The sequence below is a fragment of the Mus pahari genome, chromosome 9 (genome assembly GCF_900095145.1).
Source record: "Mus pahari chromosome 9, PAHARI_EIJ_v1.1, whole genome shotgun sequence".
Classification (NCBI taxonomy): Eukaryota; Metazoa; Chordata; class Mammalia; order Rodentia; family Muridae; genus Mus; species Mus pahari.
The window spans coordinates 67648299-67664584 of NC_034598.1; the positions used below are offsets into that span (position 1 = coordinate 67648299).

General features: G+C 43.4%; 1 protein-coding gene across 1 annotated transcript in view; it reads right to left on the reverse strand.

The window, feature by feature from the left end:
* Positions 1-809: 809 nt before the first annotated feature.
* Positions 810-16286, reverse strand: part of Pawr (pro-apoptotic WT1 regulator) — an 88078-nt gene continuing 72601 nt past the window's right edge. The window contains exons 5-7 of the mRNA XM_021205413.2: positions 6316-6463; positions 3563-3667; positions 810-2236 (exon numbers count right to left, since the gene is read on the reverse strand). Coding sequence (XP_021061072.1) covers positions 2150-2236; positions 3563-3667; positions 6316-6463 — 340 coding nt within the window. The 3' untranslated portion in view covers positions 810-2149. The remainder of the gene's footprint in view (positions 2237-3562; positions 3668-6315; positions 6464-16286) is intronic.

A 16286-nucleotide genomic window follows, 5' to 3' on the forward strand; every position in this document is an offset into this window, starting at 1 on the left:
AGTTAAATGTGCCTTTATGTACACATTTAAAAAAATTCAAACTATATAATTGAAAATTCAATATACTAATGTATTCTAGGTGTCTTAGGGTTATACTGCTATGACCAAGGCAACTCTTACAAGGATAACATTTAATTGGGGCTGGCTTACAGGTTCAGAGATTCAGTCCATTATCAAGGTGGGAACATGGCAGCCTTCAGGCAGGCATGGTGCAGGAGGAGCTGAGAGTTCTACATCTTCATCTGAAGGCCTATAAGAGAAGACTGGCTTCTAGACAGCTAGGATGAAAGTCTTAAAGCCCATACCCATGGTGAGGGACTCCTTCAACAAGGCCATGCCCATTCAAACAAGGCCATGCCTCTCCAACAAGGCCACACCTCCAAATAGTGCCACTCCCTGGGCCAAGCATATACAAACTATTATACTAGGGTTGTCTACTGACATTTTTACAACCCCCTATGGCTGAGTGAGGAATAGCAATGGGGATAGTTCTGCCATATACCTAATGATGAACAAAGAGATGAATTCCTCATAGCCAAGGGGGTGATGGGGAGCCTGGCACAGTTCCTTCCTTGATGTGTGGGCCGCAGATCTCTGTTGGGGAGGCAGGGTGAACGGCTAAGTTAAAGGAGAAATGTGGGAAAGTGAGTTCCAGCCCCAGAGACTTCAGAGGGAAATACAGACGGAAAGGTACAGCAGCGGCTGACTAGCTACCTGACTTAAGAGTCACAGCGGAGGGGCTGGCTGTAGCAGTGCTGGAAAGCAAGCAAGGTCTAAACCACGCCTCTCCAGGAGCTACAGCGGAACCCAGTTTCTGTTTCTCAAGTGATTCGGATGAATGCTGTCAGTATGTCCTGGGGAAGTTCACCTAGACTCAGGCTGGAGATCAGCGATCCGGTCTCTCCGTGGTCGAGTATTTGCTGGGTTCAGTCCTTGGAACCATTAAAGAGGGATGGAAAAGGAAAGAGATTCGACGAAGGGGCATCCATATGTTAAGGGAGAAGGAGGGTTCTTAATATGAAAACACAACACAAAACAACCCTAAATACCAAGGAAATTTAATAGAAGACAACTTTATTTTATAAATCTTCAAATACGGCTGCTTTAAAATCTTCAGCAGTGGGATTACGGGACTATTCTCTCTTAAGAAAAAGGCGTCCCGGGGTGTCTCCAACCCAGGAATCAGCTGAGATTATCCTCTGTTATCTCCGCTTTCGCATGTTGACATATGTGTACGTAGTTTTAGTGTGGAAAAAAAAATTTTGGTTCTGATTTTGAAGCGCATGCTATTAACAGCATCAATTTTCTTCTTCAGCACTAAAATTGTACACAACTTGAAGCCTAAAGAATAAACTACTTTTTAAATATCCCATTATTTACTAGTAAACCCTAGAGCAATTAAAAAAAAAAACAAAACAAAAAAGAACGATGTACCTACATCAACTATACATACATAAACTGTTTTTTTCAGAAGTTATTGAATTTTTTTTTTCAAAATTCAAACACAAAATAGCAATTTTTCACTTACTATAACACAGTTCAAGTATTCTCTTAGGTTTATAATTAGCCAACTAGAACATATGAAGTAGCTCTGTAAAATAGCTTTCCTTTGAACGATTACTGCTATACAAAATAGTGTATCTATTACTGCTGGAAATCATTAGAGCACGCGGAAAGAAGAGATGACAGCAGATGATGAGTCTTTACGTGTAAGTATGAACACCCAGAAGGCCGCACACATTAATACGGCATCTGTGGACAACTCCCCCAGGTATGTGAATTCATGTAAACAAAGACTATGCATATTCCTTTAGGGAGAATACGGGTTAACGTAGATAAAATATATGCAAATGGCTGTGGCTTGGAGCCATATATTATCTGGATATCACACAAAACCAAGAGGCATTACCTATGATTTTAATAACTAAAAAAAAATGTTACTTCTATGTGAAATACAGGGTTTGGACTTTTTAAAAACTAGCAGTGAAAAAGAGTGAATCTTGAAAAAAAAAAATCCACGTGTTTTCTAGAAATAAATATACAGTTCTCTCAATGTACTGAATCACAGAGGTCTCAGCTTAGCCTTAGCCATGACATTCATCAGTAGTTCAAAAGCAGGTCTTCCGCACCGGACGAAGCCTCACATCTTCTACCTTGTCAGCTGCCCGACAACCTTCAAAAGAGTTTTATTTTCCTGCTTTAGTTGCTCGTTTTCATCTTCCATGTCATCTAGGTCCTGGGGGAGGGGGAGGAGGAGGGTTATGGAGAAAATAACAGGTTAAAAATACTGGTACAGACTGCAAAGTTAACCTAAAAATAAAAGCACACGGATAACTCATTTACTCAATGAACACTGAAGTGCTAAGTTCTAGAAATTACATGGAATATGCCCTATCAGTACTTGAATCACACACACACACACACACACACACACACACACACACACACACACGCAAGTATGCGCACAGTACATTAGATTTCTAGTAACAAACACATAAGCGTGTCTTCCCTCACGCCCTTGCTTCACACATAGTTAGTCCTAAAGCTGTAGTAAGTTTTTGTTATGAGAATATCACTTGAAGGAAAAAAGCAGACATCTTTGCAGTCTATAATATTAGAACTTGGCAAAGTCTCCCTCCCGCGCAGCATTGGCGTGAGCTTGCCCTCTGAGGTTGGACTGTCAGGCAGATGACTAAAACTTTAGCAAAGTCAGAACTGGTGCTTAGCCACAGACTGGATGATGCTAAGAAACAGATGTTCAAACTATTCATTGAAATTAAATGATAAAAATACAATCATGTATCATCACCTAACGGGATGCTTGATACAGATCCTCAAAATTTCACGTGTTAAAACACTGCCATGAATCATGACTCAATTAGCAACTTAGGAAGAGGGTTTCTGATTATTTTAATGCTCTCGGTGTCTGAGACAGCACAAACACATCTTGAGCATCACAAATATTTGCCCAGCCTCTGAAACTGAATTCCAGCACAAACAGAGACATGCTTATACTAGGATCAAGATGAAAGACTACAAAAGACCCAAGTCAAACACTGGCTCAGCCAACAGCTACATGCAACCTTGAGCAAGTTAAAGGGGGGGGGGGTGTACCTGGTCCTCCTCTATAACATCCAGCTATTGCCTTAGAGTTGCATTAGAAAAGGCCGGCACGAAATGAGGTCCCCTCGTTCAGTGTGGCATGTGGGATCAAACCCGTGGCACTGCCCAGTGGAGGCAAACACTTTTACCATTTAATTGTCGTGTTCTGGAGTTAGCAACTGGGATAGTCTTTTCTCTCTGAGGGAAACTCTTTTTTCGTCCACTTTAGACAAAATCTTGTGAAAAAGCAGAACAATGGGAACTGCAACCCAGAGCTGGGGACATCCTAAGTATCACCGGAAGGTGTGTTGTGAACACAAAGCTTATGGACCACGATAGATCTTACCGTAAATGACCGTCTTATTAACCAAACAGGCAACGAACAAGTTCTCCACCCTTGCGTGCTTTCATCCAGTGACCAAAAGGAGAAACCCAGGAAGAGAAATACAGAACCACTTACTCTATTTAACAAGTCGATCTCTTCCTTGAGTTTTCCAATCATTTCTTCTTTATCTTGCATCAGCCTCACAAGTCGAAGGTTTTCTTGCCTTTCTCTTACAACTTCCTAGGGAATAAAATCCGCAAAGCATCAGCAGGGAACCGGCTGACTGCAGATTCTAAAATGGCAAACCCCTGTCAGTAACGGAGTACGACTCCAGACATTAGCAAAGCCACTTCCAGCCATACCTGACACTGAAGACAGGACGGACGGTGATGATGACACAAAGACAGACAGACAGACACACCAACTTTGTAAAGGAAGAAGAGAAGATCACAGTTTTTTTTAAATAGCAAAATTGCAAGCTTTCTGTGAATTGAAAAGGAAAATGTGTGACTTTCTGCTATTGTGGTTTTCCTTTAAAAGAGATGCTACGTACTGGGCATGGTGGACCATACTTAGTGTCAAAGTTGGAAGCCTGAGGTAGGAGAATCCCCTGAACTTAGGAGTTCAAAGCTAACAGGAGCCCCATAAGAAGATCCTGTCGAAATGACAGTTCAGTCAACAGTGGAGTGCATAAAGAGGCCTCTCCTCTGCGGCTGTCGTCATTGATAAGATGCCTGTGAGCCTGTGACAACCCCAGTGAGACTCACTCTGACACCCCAGAAGTGGGGTCAGTTGTGAAGAGGACTTTACGGAAGTGTTGGGGAAGATGACAAGGAATGTAAGCCCAACACAGGATGTACACACATGAAGTGTCCTGAGGCCTGCTAGTACATGTAATTCATGTATTCTAATAAAAGGAACCACCTAGGAGATTGAGAAAGCACACCACTGGGCGTATTTATATGGAACAAAAAGAGAAGGAAGTTCAAGCCGGGCGGTGGTGGCGCACGCCTTTATTCCCAGCACTCNGGAGGCAGAGGCAGGCAGATTTCTGAGTTCGAGGCCAGCCTGGTCTACAAAGTGAGTTCCAGGACAGCCAGGGCTACACAGAGAAACCCTGTCTCAAAAAACCAAAAAAAAAAAAAAAAAAAAAAAAAAAAAAAAAAAAAAAAAAAACCAAAAAGAAAAAAAAAGAAAGAAAGAAAAAAGAGAGAAGGAAGTTCAGAAAAACAGGTTTGCGTCTCTTTGCTCCCGAACAGTCAGGAGGTAAGCATGTCTTCCCTCACGCCCTGGCTTCAGCAAGGACAAGAAACCACAGGACAAGAAACCACAGGGCTGGCTGATATCAGCTGTGATTCTAAAACCATGAGCCACGAAAAATCTACAAAAAAAAAAAAAACAAAAAAAAACAAAAAACCCAAACAACAACAACAAACCCAACAACAACAATAAGACCCTGCAAAGTAGCTTACTTAAAGGACAGACAGACCTAGAAAATACTGTCCTGACTGAGGGAATGTAGTCTCATAAAGACAGATGTCATACATTTGCTCTCATTCACAGAGCCCAACTTTAAATGGATGGAAACTGGCTGAGAGTTGGCCTAGGTTATGAAACTAGGTGTCAGACCACTGGAGAGCAGGAGGCATTGTAAAAGTGGGGGACGATGTCACGTGATAAGAAAGCACACAAACTACTGGGGACAGGCGGGTCCAAGGGAGGAAGGGAGAATGGGGACGAAAAGTGAGAAAAGAAAAAACAAACAAACAAAACAAACAAATTTTGATTGCAAAATGCCATAATGAAACATGATGCTTTGTAAGCTAATAAAAATGCTTTTTAATTTAAAAAAAAAAAATCATTATTTAGAAGCTTTCGAATTTAGGGCATCTAGCTCGTTGTTGTTTTACACACCTATGAGCCTAGCTCTTGGGAGGTAGGGGCTGGCAGGTCAGAGAGATCCAAGATCATCTCCGGTTAACTAGACTGTATGACACACAGTACTGTCTCGATAAACCTAGAACAGACAAAGACTCCAGGCCTCCTGGGAGGGCTGGAAAGGTCTCTGGCAGGACTCGCTTCTTTTCTAGCCCGCAGAGAAAGCAGCAGGCGACCCAAAGCCATCAAAGGCTGCCTGTCAGCACTTCTAGAATGTCCCGAGTCTTTCCGATGAACTTGTTGAAAACTAATAAAGTGTATTCTCTAACCCTTTACATTTAAATAATGATTCCGATCAGAAATAGGGGTTAAAGCTTAAATGTAACCTAAACATCACTGCTGTGTAAGCAGCAAGTCAAAACAGATAAATATCACAATAGTCTTTGTGTCACAGGGAATAACTTCCTTTCACTCAAACAGAACATATTCCAACCAAATGGGTTAGCGCCATTACCAGTTTCAGATGGGTGTCCATGGGACACACCTTAGCTCTGTAATTTCACTGCCATGTTCACGTGAGTTGCTTTCGAAACATCTGTAAGCAAGTGTATCCTGTTTCTACTTGAAAACGGTTCAAGCGCCAAACATGGGCCTAACTCAGAGTCGTTGTAAGGTCTGAACCAACAGTAGTATGTTCAGATGATGTAGCTCGAGGTACAGGGTGACAGTGCAAATATCTGAGCACTCAAAAACACCGCTCCTCAGACTGCGAGTAAGATGTGACGGAACAGGAATGGCTACTGAATCAAGGAGTTCAAGTGGACAGAAAAGCACGTAAGGAAGTGGGGGGGACCCAAACACCAGGGTCTAGGTGCTAACGCACAAGATAAGGAATCCAGGCTGTTCCTGGAGTAGAACCGGATGTCTCCTGCTTGGGTGCCCTTTCTGGGCATGAAGCCATGGAACTGAGAGAAGAATGCTAAAGTATGTTCATTTTATTTAATTCATACCTTTTCAAGATCTTCAATTCTCTTTTCCAAGGTGCTGCTTGAGGAGAAGCTAGCTGGCGCATTTGCATCTCTGTTGTGTCTACTGAAACCACTTCTGTCTGTTCGGGGATATCTATTTGAGATTTCATCTTCTGGGGCACTGGTTGTGCTGTGGAAATAAAAGTGAATAGTATATAAACATTGCTGGCACCCTAGAAGAAAAAACGTCAAGGCTCTTTTCTCTCTAGTCTGAACCATTAACACTCTCCGAGGACACGGGGAATTTGTTTTCAGCTGTAGAACTTACTCTTCAGTCTAACACAACGGGGAGAAAGGTATAAATGAAGCCGCTCACAGCAACCACAAACGCGAGTTGTCCTTTCAACAGGGAATGCCACCAAGGCCAATAGAGTGAAATGATTACCACTCCTCAGTCAAGGCCAGACACATTAGGGACTGGAACAGAATGCTCTCCCAGACATCTGTGGTGAAATTTACTTCTCTTTATTTTTTTCTTCTTAAAAATGTTTTTTTTTTTTTTTTTTTTTAAAAATTTTTTTTTTTTTTTTTTTTTTAATAGTCAGGCTATGGTGGCACACACCTTTAAGCCCAGCACTAGGGAGGCAGAAGCAAGCAGATATCTGAGTTTGAGGCCAGCCTGGTCTACAGCGTGAGTTCCAGGACAGCCAGGGCTATACAGAGAAACCCTGTTTTCAAACAAACAAATTAGTAAATGAAAATGAAATAGTCTTTTATTTTCAGAGTTTAATGTCTCATTTAAATTCCAAAAAATAAAAAACGTAATTTGAATGGGAAGAAGTAAAGGACCGTGTAAAGTTGCATACTTCCAACTGAAAGACTGCATGTAGGTAACTGCTTCCATTCTGGTAACTTTTTAGCCAGCACTTTCTCAAAATTAAACACTACCACAGAGCTGATTGACAGCACTGTCAATATTTAAGGAGTTCAATGTAACAGGTGTCGCTCTGCTCTTGGAATATTTTCCACTAAAACAAAATTAACCCCCCAGACTTTATGGCTTCAGATAGCACACACTTATTGACTCAAAGTTTCTGTTGTTCAGGAATCCAGAGGCAGCTTAGGGGGTAATTAATTAAGACCATGGGTCTCTTGTGAGCTGTTCTGTCAAAATGTCGGAGGAATCTGTAGGCTTCACTGACCTGGAGAGTCTGCCTGTGAGCCCACTCAAGTATCTGCGCAAAAACACTCAGTGCCTCCCTGCCCTAGGCCAGAGGCCTCATTTTCTCCTAATATGGATCCCTTGAGTAGGCTACTTAATCCGTAACAGCAGGTTTCCGGAGAGATCAAGATTTTGGAACCAGGCCAGAGGCTGTAGTGTCCGCCACACCCCAGTCTCAAGGTGGCATGCCACCACACCTGTGTCCTTTTCGCTATACATTTGATCCCCTTGATGAGGGGATTACAGAAGGCTTAAGTAACCAGGAGGGAGGGCTCACGGGGGGGGGGGGGCATCTGGGGGACTCATCTATAGTAGATTACACTAGTACACCTATAGTGAAACAATTTGTTTTGACAGCACTTAGAAGCAGGCTGACAAAAAATATTCTAAAGGAACTTCAGGAAGCTCAGGGTACTTGTTTTTGTTTTTACAAAACAAAACAAACCATTAACTAAGCCAGGCAGTGATGTCTGTGAGTTTGAGGCCAGCCTGGTCTACAGAGCAAGTTCTAGGACAGCTGGGGCTACAAATCCTGTCTCAAAAAACCAGAAACAAAACAAAACCAGAAACGACAAAAACAAACAAAACAACTCCAGCTCCCCTCAGGGGAAAAAAAAAAATGGAATGATCCATAAACTTTGCTTTTTAAAATTTGTGTTTTCAATCTTTCATTAGAGGCCACTTGAAATATTTTATATATTTATAAATTATGTATAAATATTATATTTATATATTATATATTTTCTATCCAAAAATTATTGTAAGCTCTAAAATAGCTGTGGTACTATGAATGTAACTGGTCCCCGTAGACCCATTACTAGGAGGTGTGGCCTCGTTAGAGGAAGTGTGTCGCTGTGGAGGTGGGCTCTGAGGTCTCATATATGCTCAAGCCATGCCCAGCGACAGTCCCTTTCTGCTGCCTGTGGATCAAGATGTAGGACTCTTAGCTCCTTCTCCAGCACCATGTCTGCCCTGTACATGTTTCCCACCAGGGCAACAATGGGCTAAACATCCGCAACTGTAACCAAGCCCCCGGTTAAATGTTTTTCTTGTAAGAGTTCTGGTCATGGTGTCTCTTCACAGCAGGAAAGCCCTACCTAAGACAGTAGCTTTTAGAGGAATAATGGACTCCTGATTTATGAAGTTCCCAGTCAGATCTTTTCATCCTATCTGGTCTTATGGGATCTGATGGTAATTCTCAAACACTCAATACCATGGCAACCACCTAGTTCATCGATTATTCTCTCTTTATTATGAGCCCACAAAGGCAAGCTATAGGAACTTCACCGCATAATTGCCACCTTTTTGTTGTTCTTCTTTTGATCTTATCTGCCATTGAAAAACATCTGGCATTCTTTGCTCGCACAAAAGGTTAAGGTGATTAAAACAGAAATGGGGAATGGTGCGTGTGGGGGTGGGGGTGGGGAGTGCTAGTTAACAGTCAAGTAAATCTAAGGCACATATTTATAGAGCTGGCCACCAAACTACTTTCTTATCTTGCAAAAATACCCAAAGTTCACCTGAAGTTCAAATACTTCTGACTGAAATTTTCCCTTTGAAAGCCAACATATAACCACTTAGCATACAAGAGTCGATTAGCCTGAACGATAAGATCAAATCAAGCTAACATTTTTTTTTTTCCAGGAATTTCAGACTTAAAGCATTAGTGTTTAGCTCTCCAAGCCTTTAGTGAACTACTGCAAATTTGGTAGATGGAGTTCAGCTGACACAGCAAAGTTTTCTCTAACGCTCACATTCTGATGTAAGCTTTCAAGTATGGCTGCTTTGTCATTACAGATGTCTCTGGAATGACTTTAACTGTCACCATTCAATTTTCTACTGGTGTCAGAATAAGAAAAAGTGTGTTGTTAGTAAATTAGAATTCAAGATAGATTCAAATTCCCTAAGAGTTAGTTAGGAAGCATTCTAAAATACCAAAACTTAAGATAATAAAAATGAACATTTTTTTTTTTTTGAGTCCCAAATGACTGACACAAACATACCATATGCTCTAACAGCCTCACTGTGCCTGACTTAACATGCAGCATCCCACAGTCCCTGCACTCCTCTATCCACTATGCAGATGTGACCAGTCTATACCCCAGGCACAGCTCTGTCCGCTAGCCATGAACTCAGAAGCAAACATGACCACAGAAAATGCAGCTTGGGGATGCGCAAGCCTCCCTCTAGAATTCTTCACTCAGGCTGTCATGGAGGGCAACAAACTGTCCCAAGGGCCCCGCACCAGGCAGCACTGGGCTACAGGGTTTAAAACCTACATTCAGAAGATGAAGGTACACATACAGGAATCAGAGTGCAGAGAGCAGCCATGAAACGAAGCAGGGCAGCCCCAGGAGGCTTAAACATAAACAGAAGATAAGAAAAGATAAGAGGACAGAAAAGCAAGCAGGAAATCCAAAAGCTATTTTACAGAAGAATTCAAACTAATCCAAACTCAACGGTCTCCAGTATTTTAGGGGCCAACCTATCTTGGAATGTGTGTTCGTTTACCCGATATTTTGGGGGATTTATGATCATTATATAAATATCAGCTGTGTTGCCAAAATATAGTACACAAAGGACTGGAAAAAACTCCCAAATTGTTTTATTTATTTCTGCTACAATATTCGTCCTTATAGGAAATGACTATTTAAATTTTAAAAATCTTTTAAGAATATTGCATATGCTTCATTCTTCCTGAAGATCTTTTAATACCTCATGATACAGAAATTCAGAGAAGGCTCTATTTGTATATTTGCCTTAATTGCTACCACAGAGATGTAAGATTTGGAAGATGTCTAAGAAGCTTACTTAAGATCTCAAAGCCATGTTTAGCTCATGAGAACAGGTTTCACTTTGTGTATCTTACCTGATGAACAGCTACTTGGTCATTTCTGTACCTCAGAATTTGGTCGTGTTTTCCAGTAAAGTTCCTAACTTTGGACTTGACCTATTTTGCGATCCCGAGTTAAACTAGATAATTTATAAACCCACTGAACAGTCTTAATTTCAGTGCTGTGAGGCAGGGAAAAAAGAATATTGCTTTCTGGACACCTTCCGTGTCAAGTGGCCACCAGACAAGGCGGTCAAGAAGGAATGCGTAAATGAGCATGCACAGCCCTGACTGCTCCCCACCCCCACCCACAGACCAAAAGGTACATACAGCTAAGATGGGAACGGACGACTGTAATCCCGGCTCCTCCAGGAGGCTGAGAGAGGAGGACCTACTTGGGCCCTGGAGTTTGAAGCCAGTCAAACCAGCATAGTGAAACAATATCTCAAAGGCATAAACAAACAAACAAACAAATTTATTGAAAGCAAACGGGAGATTGTAATAATGAACACCGGCACCTTGACAGATAATCTCATACGCAAACCTTCACTTGGGAAATCACTAGCTTAGAGTAAACTAAGCTAACAGGAAGACAGGGGACAACGGGTGGCACACACCTTTAATCCTAACACTCAGGAGGAGGGGCAGGTGGATCTCTGTGAATTAGAGGCCAGCCTGGCCTACAGAGCAAGGTTCAGGACAGTCAGGGCTACGGAGAGAAACCCTTTCTGGAGGGGGAAAAACAAACCCGAAGCTAACTCAAGTTAACAGGAGCTGGGAATTAAGTGTAGCGGGGAGAGCCTTTGCCTCAGTCTGTAGGGCCCTAAGTTCCATGTCTAGCATCTAAAACAAGTAAGGGAAATGGGACGCCATTAAAGCAGGAGAGGGGATAGAATTCCTTTTACAGAACACACTAGAGATCAGTAGAGATGGCACAGTGGCCAGGAGTTAGGTTAGGCGGCTGTAGTTATCCAAGGTGGGTATGGCAGTGGTGGTACGACGCACAGACTTCAGTTCAGCTCAGTAAGGGAGGCAGAGCCAGGTGAGATAATGAGATGGAAAATGAATAATAAAGCAGTTGTAGCCCGAGGCCCTGGTTCACAGTGTCCAAGGCTCTTGCTTCAGCAAGAGTAAACATGCATGTTCACGACCCACGGGCACTGTTTAAACAGTCCCTTCTTAACGTCCTGAGCTGAGCGTGCGTCTTGGGTATCTAACCATCTAACAGTCGCTGGCTACTTTTTCCTAGCACAAGAGATAAAAGAGAAAGTAAATAAATTCTAAGAGAGTCAATTACTAATCAATGTGCTGAATACAAAGTAAGGACAGAGAACACAGCGGGAGACAGGAAGAAAGCCAAGACGGGGCTGTATCTCGCCCCAAGACAGAAAAGCAGTGTCCTTTAGACACTTTAAAAGTCCATAGTCTCTGAAGCGACCACACACATCAGGTAGAAATGATAACTTAAACAAAACACTAAAATACGGGTGTCTCGTAGTGGTTTCATTCACTCAAAGAGCAAGCTTCCAAGAATGTGCTGGAAAGGGAAGGAAGATGGTTGAACAAAGGTGGCTAGTACTGTCCTCCCCACAGGGAAATCGCAACACCTTAGGGAGAGTGACAGAGGACAGGGCAGGAACTCAGTGAGAGACAAGATGGAGATCTGGGATGGAATCACGTCTCACCCGAGTACACCATTAATGTGACGCCCGCCCCAAGCCTGGAGTATCTCTGTGGTCCTCTACTATAGCCGTGCAGTGCAGGGTCAGTTCTACACAGCCCCTGGACATCCATGTGGACCCTAACGGCTGCCCTGACCAGGATGTCCCATGTTCTCTAGTGGTAATGTGAGTCATAGACATCAACGTGTACCCCTGCTGCTGCATAACCACAGACCCAGACATGGCCCTCAGTGGTAGCTTAGACTGGAACCAGTGGAGGTTTGGTCTATTGCTATGTATTGTAATGCTAAACTCTATACCCAAGGCCTAGAAGGAGGGACTTCTGTTTGTTTTTTTTTTTTTTAGATTTATTTATTTATTATATATAAGTACACTGTAGCTGTCTTCAGACACTCCAGAAGAGGGCGTCAGATCTTGCTATGGATGGTTATGAGCCACCATGTGGTTGCTGGGATTTGAACTCCAGACCTTCGGAAGAGCAGTCGGGTGCTCTTACCCACTGAGCCATCTCACCAGCCCAAGGGACTTCTGTTTTTAATCATTGGTTGTGCAAACCTTGCTCCTTGATTTAAAACTATTGGCTACACAGTCATCTATAGGATAGAACACAGAGACCCCAATGGAGGAGCTAGAGAAGTTACCCAAGGAACTGAAGGGGTCTTCAACCCTATAGGTGAAACAACATACTAATCAGTACCCCCAGAGCTCATGTCTCTAGCTGCATATGGAGCAGAAGATGGCCTAGTCAGCCATCATTGGGAAGAGAGGCCCCTTGGTCTTGCAAACTTTATATGCCCCATACAGGGCCAAGAAGTGGGAGTGGGTGGGCAGGGGAGCAGGGTGGGGGGAGGGTATAGGGGACATTTGGGATAGTATTTGAAATATAAATGAAGAAAATATCTAATAAAATAAGTTAAAAAAAAGAAAAAGAAAGTGGAAATAAACAAAAAACAAAAACAAACAAACAAAAAACTGTTGGCTAAATAAAACTGGCTACAGCCAAATACTGGAGGGCTTAGAGGTGGGTGGGTTTGGAGTGACCTGGTGAAGGAGAGACCAGGGAAAGAGGAAGAGGGAAAATGGAGGAGAAGCTGCCATGAGGGGAGATGGACCATGAGCACATGGCCAGGAGAGACAGCAAATATCAGGGGCACTCTGCTGCTGGGGAGGTAGCCAGGCCTGCAGTTAAAAGAGTAGATTAGGGGTCCCCCCCCACAATGATTAAGCCAAATAATAACCATAGTCTTAATTACTTGTAAGCTAGTTGGGGATAAGCTTAATTTGTTTGGACTACAATTTGGCTACAATAGGGACCTCACCAGGTGGCAGAGCTGGTCACTCACAGCAGGCGACTCCCCCTCTCCAGCTCCCTCTCTCTTCATAACGCCCAGGATGCTCCACCTCTCTTCCTCTCCCATCTGTCCACCACATACTCTCACACACTGCGGCGGCTCCTGCTGCAGGCTGGCCACATGGCCGGTGGGTCCCTGGGTGACATCATCTGACAAGTGGGTGCCTACAGCCTGTGGTGTACCCCAGAGGGCAGGTCTGTGAGCGGCATGCCCGTCTGCAGATCTGTTTTCCTCCGCCCGTGCTGCGCTGCGGTGGTAGGCAGCTCTACCCCTAGCCGAGGGGCAAAGGGCAAGTCTGTCGTCCACGCCACGTGGCATGGCGGAATACAGGTCTCTATCTTCCTCCTCCCACACTGCACTGCTTGGGTTTGATTTTTAGGCGTCCTAGGCATACGGCAGCTTTGGCTACAAGGCCTCAAGCTAGAAAGGACAAAGGACTGCCAATCACTCTGTGTCTGACCAATATAAGAACACCACCACTACCACACCACCACCACCACCACCACCACCACCACCACCACCACCACCACCAAAGGCTTATGTGTTAAAGGTTGGGGGGGATCACCACTACTTCTGGCCATTGCTGCCCGGCATTCTGAAGCATAACAGATTACTTCCGGGATGGGCCCCTCAGTCACCATCTTCCTTATCATCATGGCCACAGCCACTACTGTCAACACTCACTTTTGTGTGCCTTTCTGCAATCGGCATCCTAGCCTCATCTGGCTCACCTGTGCTCCAACACTCCTGGAGCTCCTGTCTACCACCACTGCCCTCCACAAATACCTGCAGTTTAGACAGCACAGGCAATGATGACCATAACAGGAAAACGATCATATGGAGGCTACGCCGCTCCACTGATAACCAAAGTCATGGCATCTATCTAAAAGGACCCCGAATTTCATATAAAGGAAAACATCTTCTGCTGCAGGATTTTCCCTGTCCAATCACATTAGGGCAGTGGGAGGCCTGTGATTGGACAGGAGAAGGGAGGCAGAGAGAGGAGTTGAGGACACACACAGAGAAAGAGAGAGACAGAGAGAGAGAGAGAGAGAGAGAGAGAGAGAGAGAGAGAGAGAGAGAGAGAGAGAGAGAGAGAGAGAGAGAGAGAGAGGAGGGAAGGAGGGAGGGAGGTCTGAGGAGGAGAGGGAGAACCAGAATGGAGGCTGACATGGTGTTATCAAAAGGTTAGAATAATTGTGTTAGCCTGGCAGTAGTGGTGCACGCCTTTAATCCCAGCAGTTGGGAGGCAGAGGCAGGNGGATTTCTGAGTTTGGGGCCAGCCTGGTCTACAAAGTGAGTTCCATGACAGCCAGGGAGAAACCCTGTCTGAAAAATAAAAATAAATAAGTAAGTAAAGAAAGAAAGAAATGAAAAAAAAAAGAAAAAAAAAGAATAATTGTGTTAAAGCTTCATCACTATCATTTGGCTCTGAAATTATTGTATTGGCATCTTGTAAATTGTGTTATTATTGATACTTAAATCTGATTGGCTAGTTAAGCACTAAGAGTCTTGATTTTACTGGATAATTAGGTGTTAAGGTGGCTAACCAGCGGTGTGCATGAGGCGTTGCGTGAAAGCGAGAGGAACTGGGGTGAGGGGGGGTCCCGTCTGAGAGATGGCCTAGTGGGAGCCACATGGCCTCGCAAGGCTGGCGGACTGGCCAGTGGCCGAGAGACGGAGCAAGTGAGGTCACCTGGCACAGGGGCTAGCTCTAGGTATTTCCCACAACATCTTCCTCTGGAAAACCTACCACATAAAATTGAAAGGAGACAGCATAGCAGCTCCATAGGCAACACAGAAACATGGGAGGGACAAAAATAAACACACAAACCAACCAAAAAGCCGTAGGGGGGTGTAGAGAGGGTCTCCTGTGCACTGTGTGGAAGTATTACCTGTCAATAAAAAGCTGTCAGCCTATTAGCTTAAAGAGGAAGAAGGAGGTGGGAGTTCCAGGAAAGAGGATTCTGGGATAGAGTGGGGTGTGGAAAGAGATTCATCGCAAATGTTGATGGAGACAGTCACATGAAACTGAGAAGATGAAAGAAACCAGCCATGTGGTACTTATAGAGTAGAATAAATGGACTAAATAAGTTATGAGCTAGCCAGGGAACAAGGCCAGGCTCAGGGCCTAGGCATTTACTCATGAACTAATTTAGTCTCCGAGTTTGTTCTTCTGGAGAACAAAGAGGCTGGGTTGAAAAGCTATGGTTAAAAGGGAACATATACCTGATAGAACAACAAGCAGCTCTTAACCTGTGGGTCATAACCCTTTGAGGCTGAATGACCCTTTCAGAGGAATCACATTTCAGATATCCTTCATACTAGATACTTACATCATGATTCATGACAGTAGCAAAATTACAGTTCTGGAGTAGCAACAAATTAATTTGGTGGTGGTGGTGGTGGTCAGGGGGTGGTCACCATGACACGAGGAACAGTCTCAAAGGGTTGCAGCATTAGGAAGCTTGAGAACTACTGTTCCAGAAGAAAAATCCCAGTATGAAAGAAATCTATTACGTTCTTGAAAAGAAATTCAAAATAGTGATAAGGAAACCAGGTGAGATACAATTGAGTGTACATTGTAAATAACTGAATAAATGAAGGGCATATCCATGGCACCAGTGAGAAACCCAGCAGAAATAAGAAACAAGCAGAAATGGAGAAATGACATTATTCAGTCCATGAAAGGGTCACAAGACAGAAGAAAGGCCTGAGTGTGAGTGTGGGGAAGGGATAAGATAAAGGATGGGATAGAAAGGGTATAGAGACAAAGAAGCAAGTGTGTGTGTATACATATATATATGTGTGTGTGTGTGTGTGTATACATATATATGTGTGTGTGTGTGTATGTATATATACATATATATATGTGTGTGTGTGTATACATATATATGTGTGTATGTATATATACATATATATGT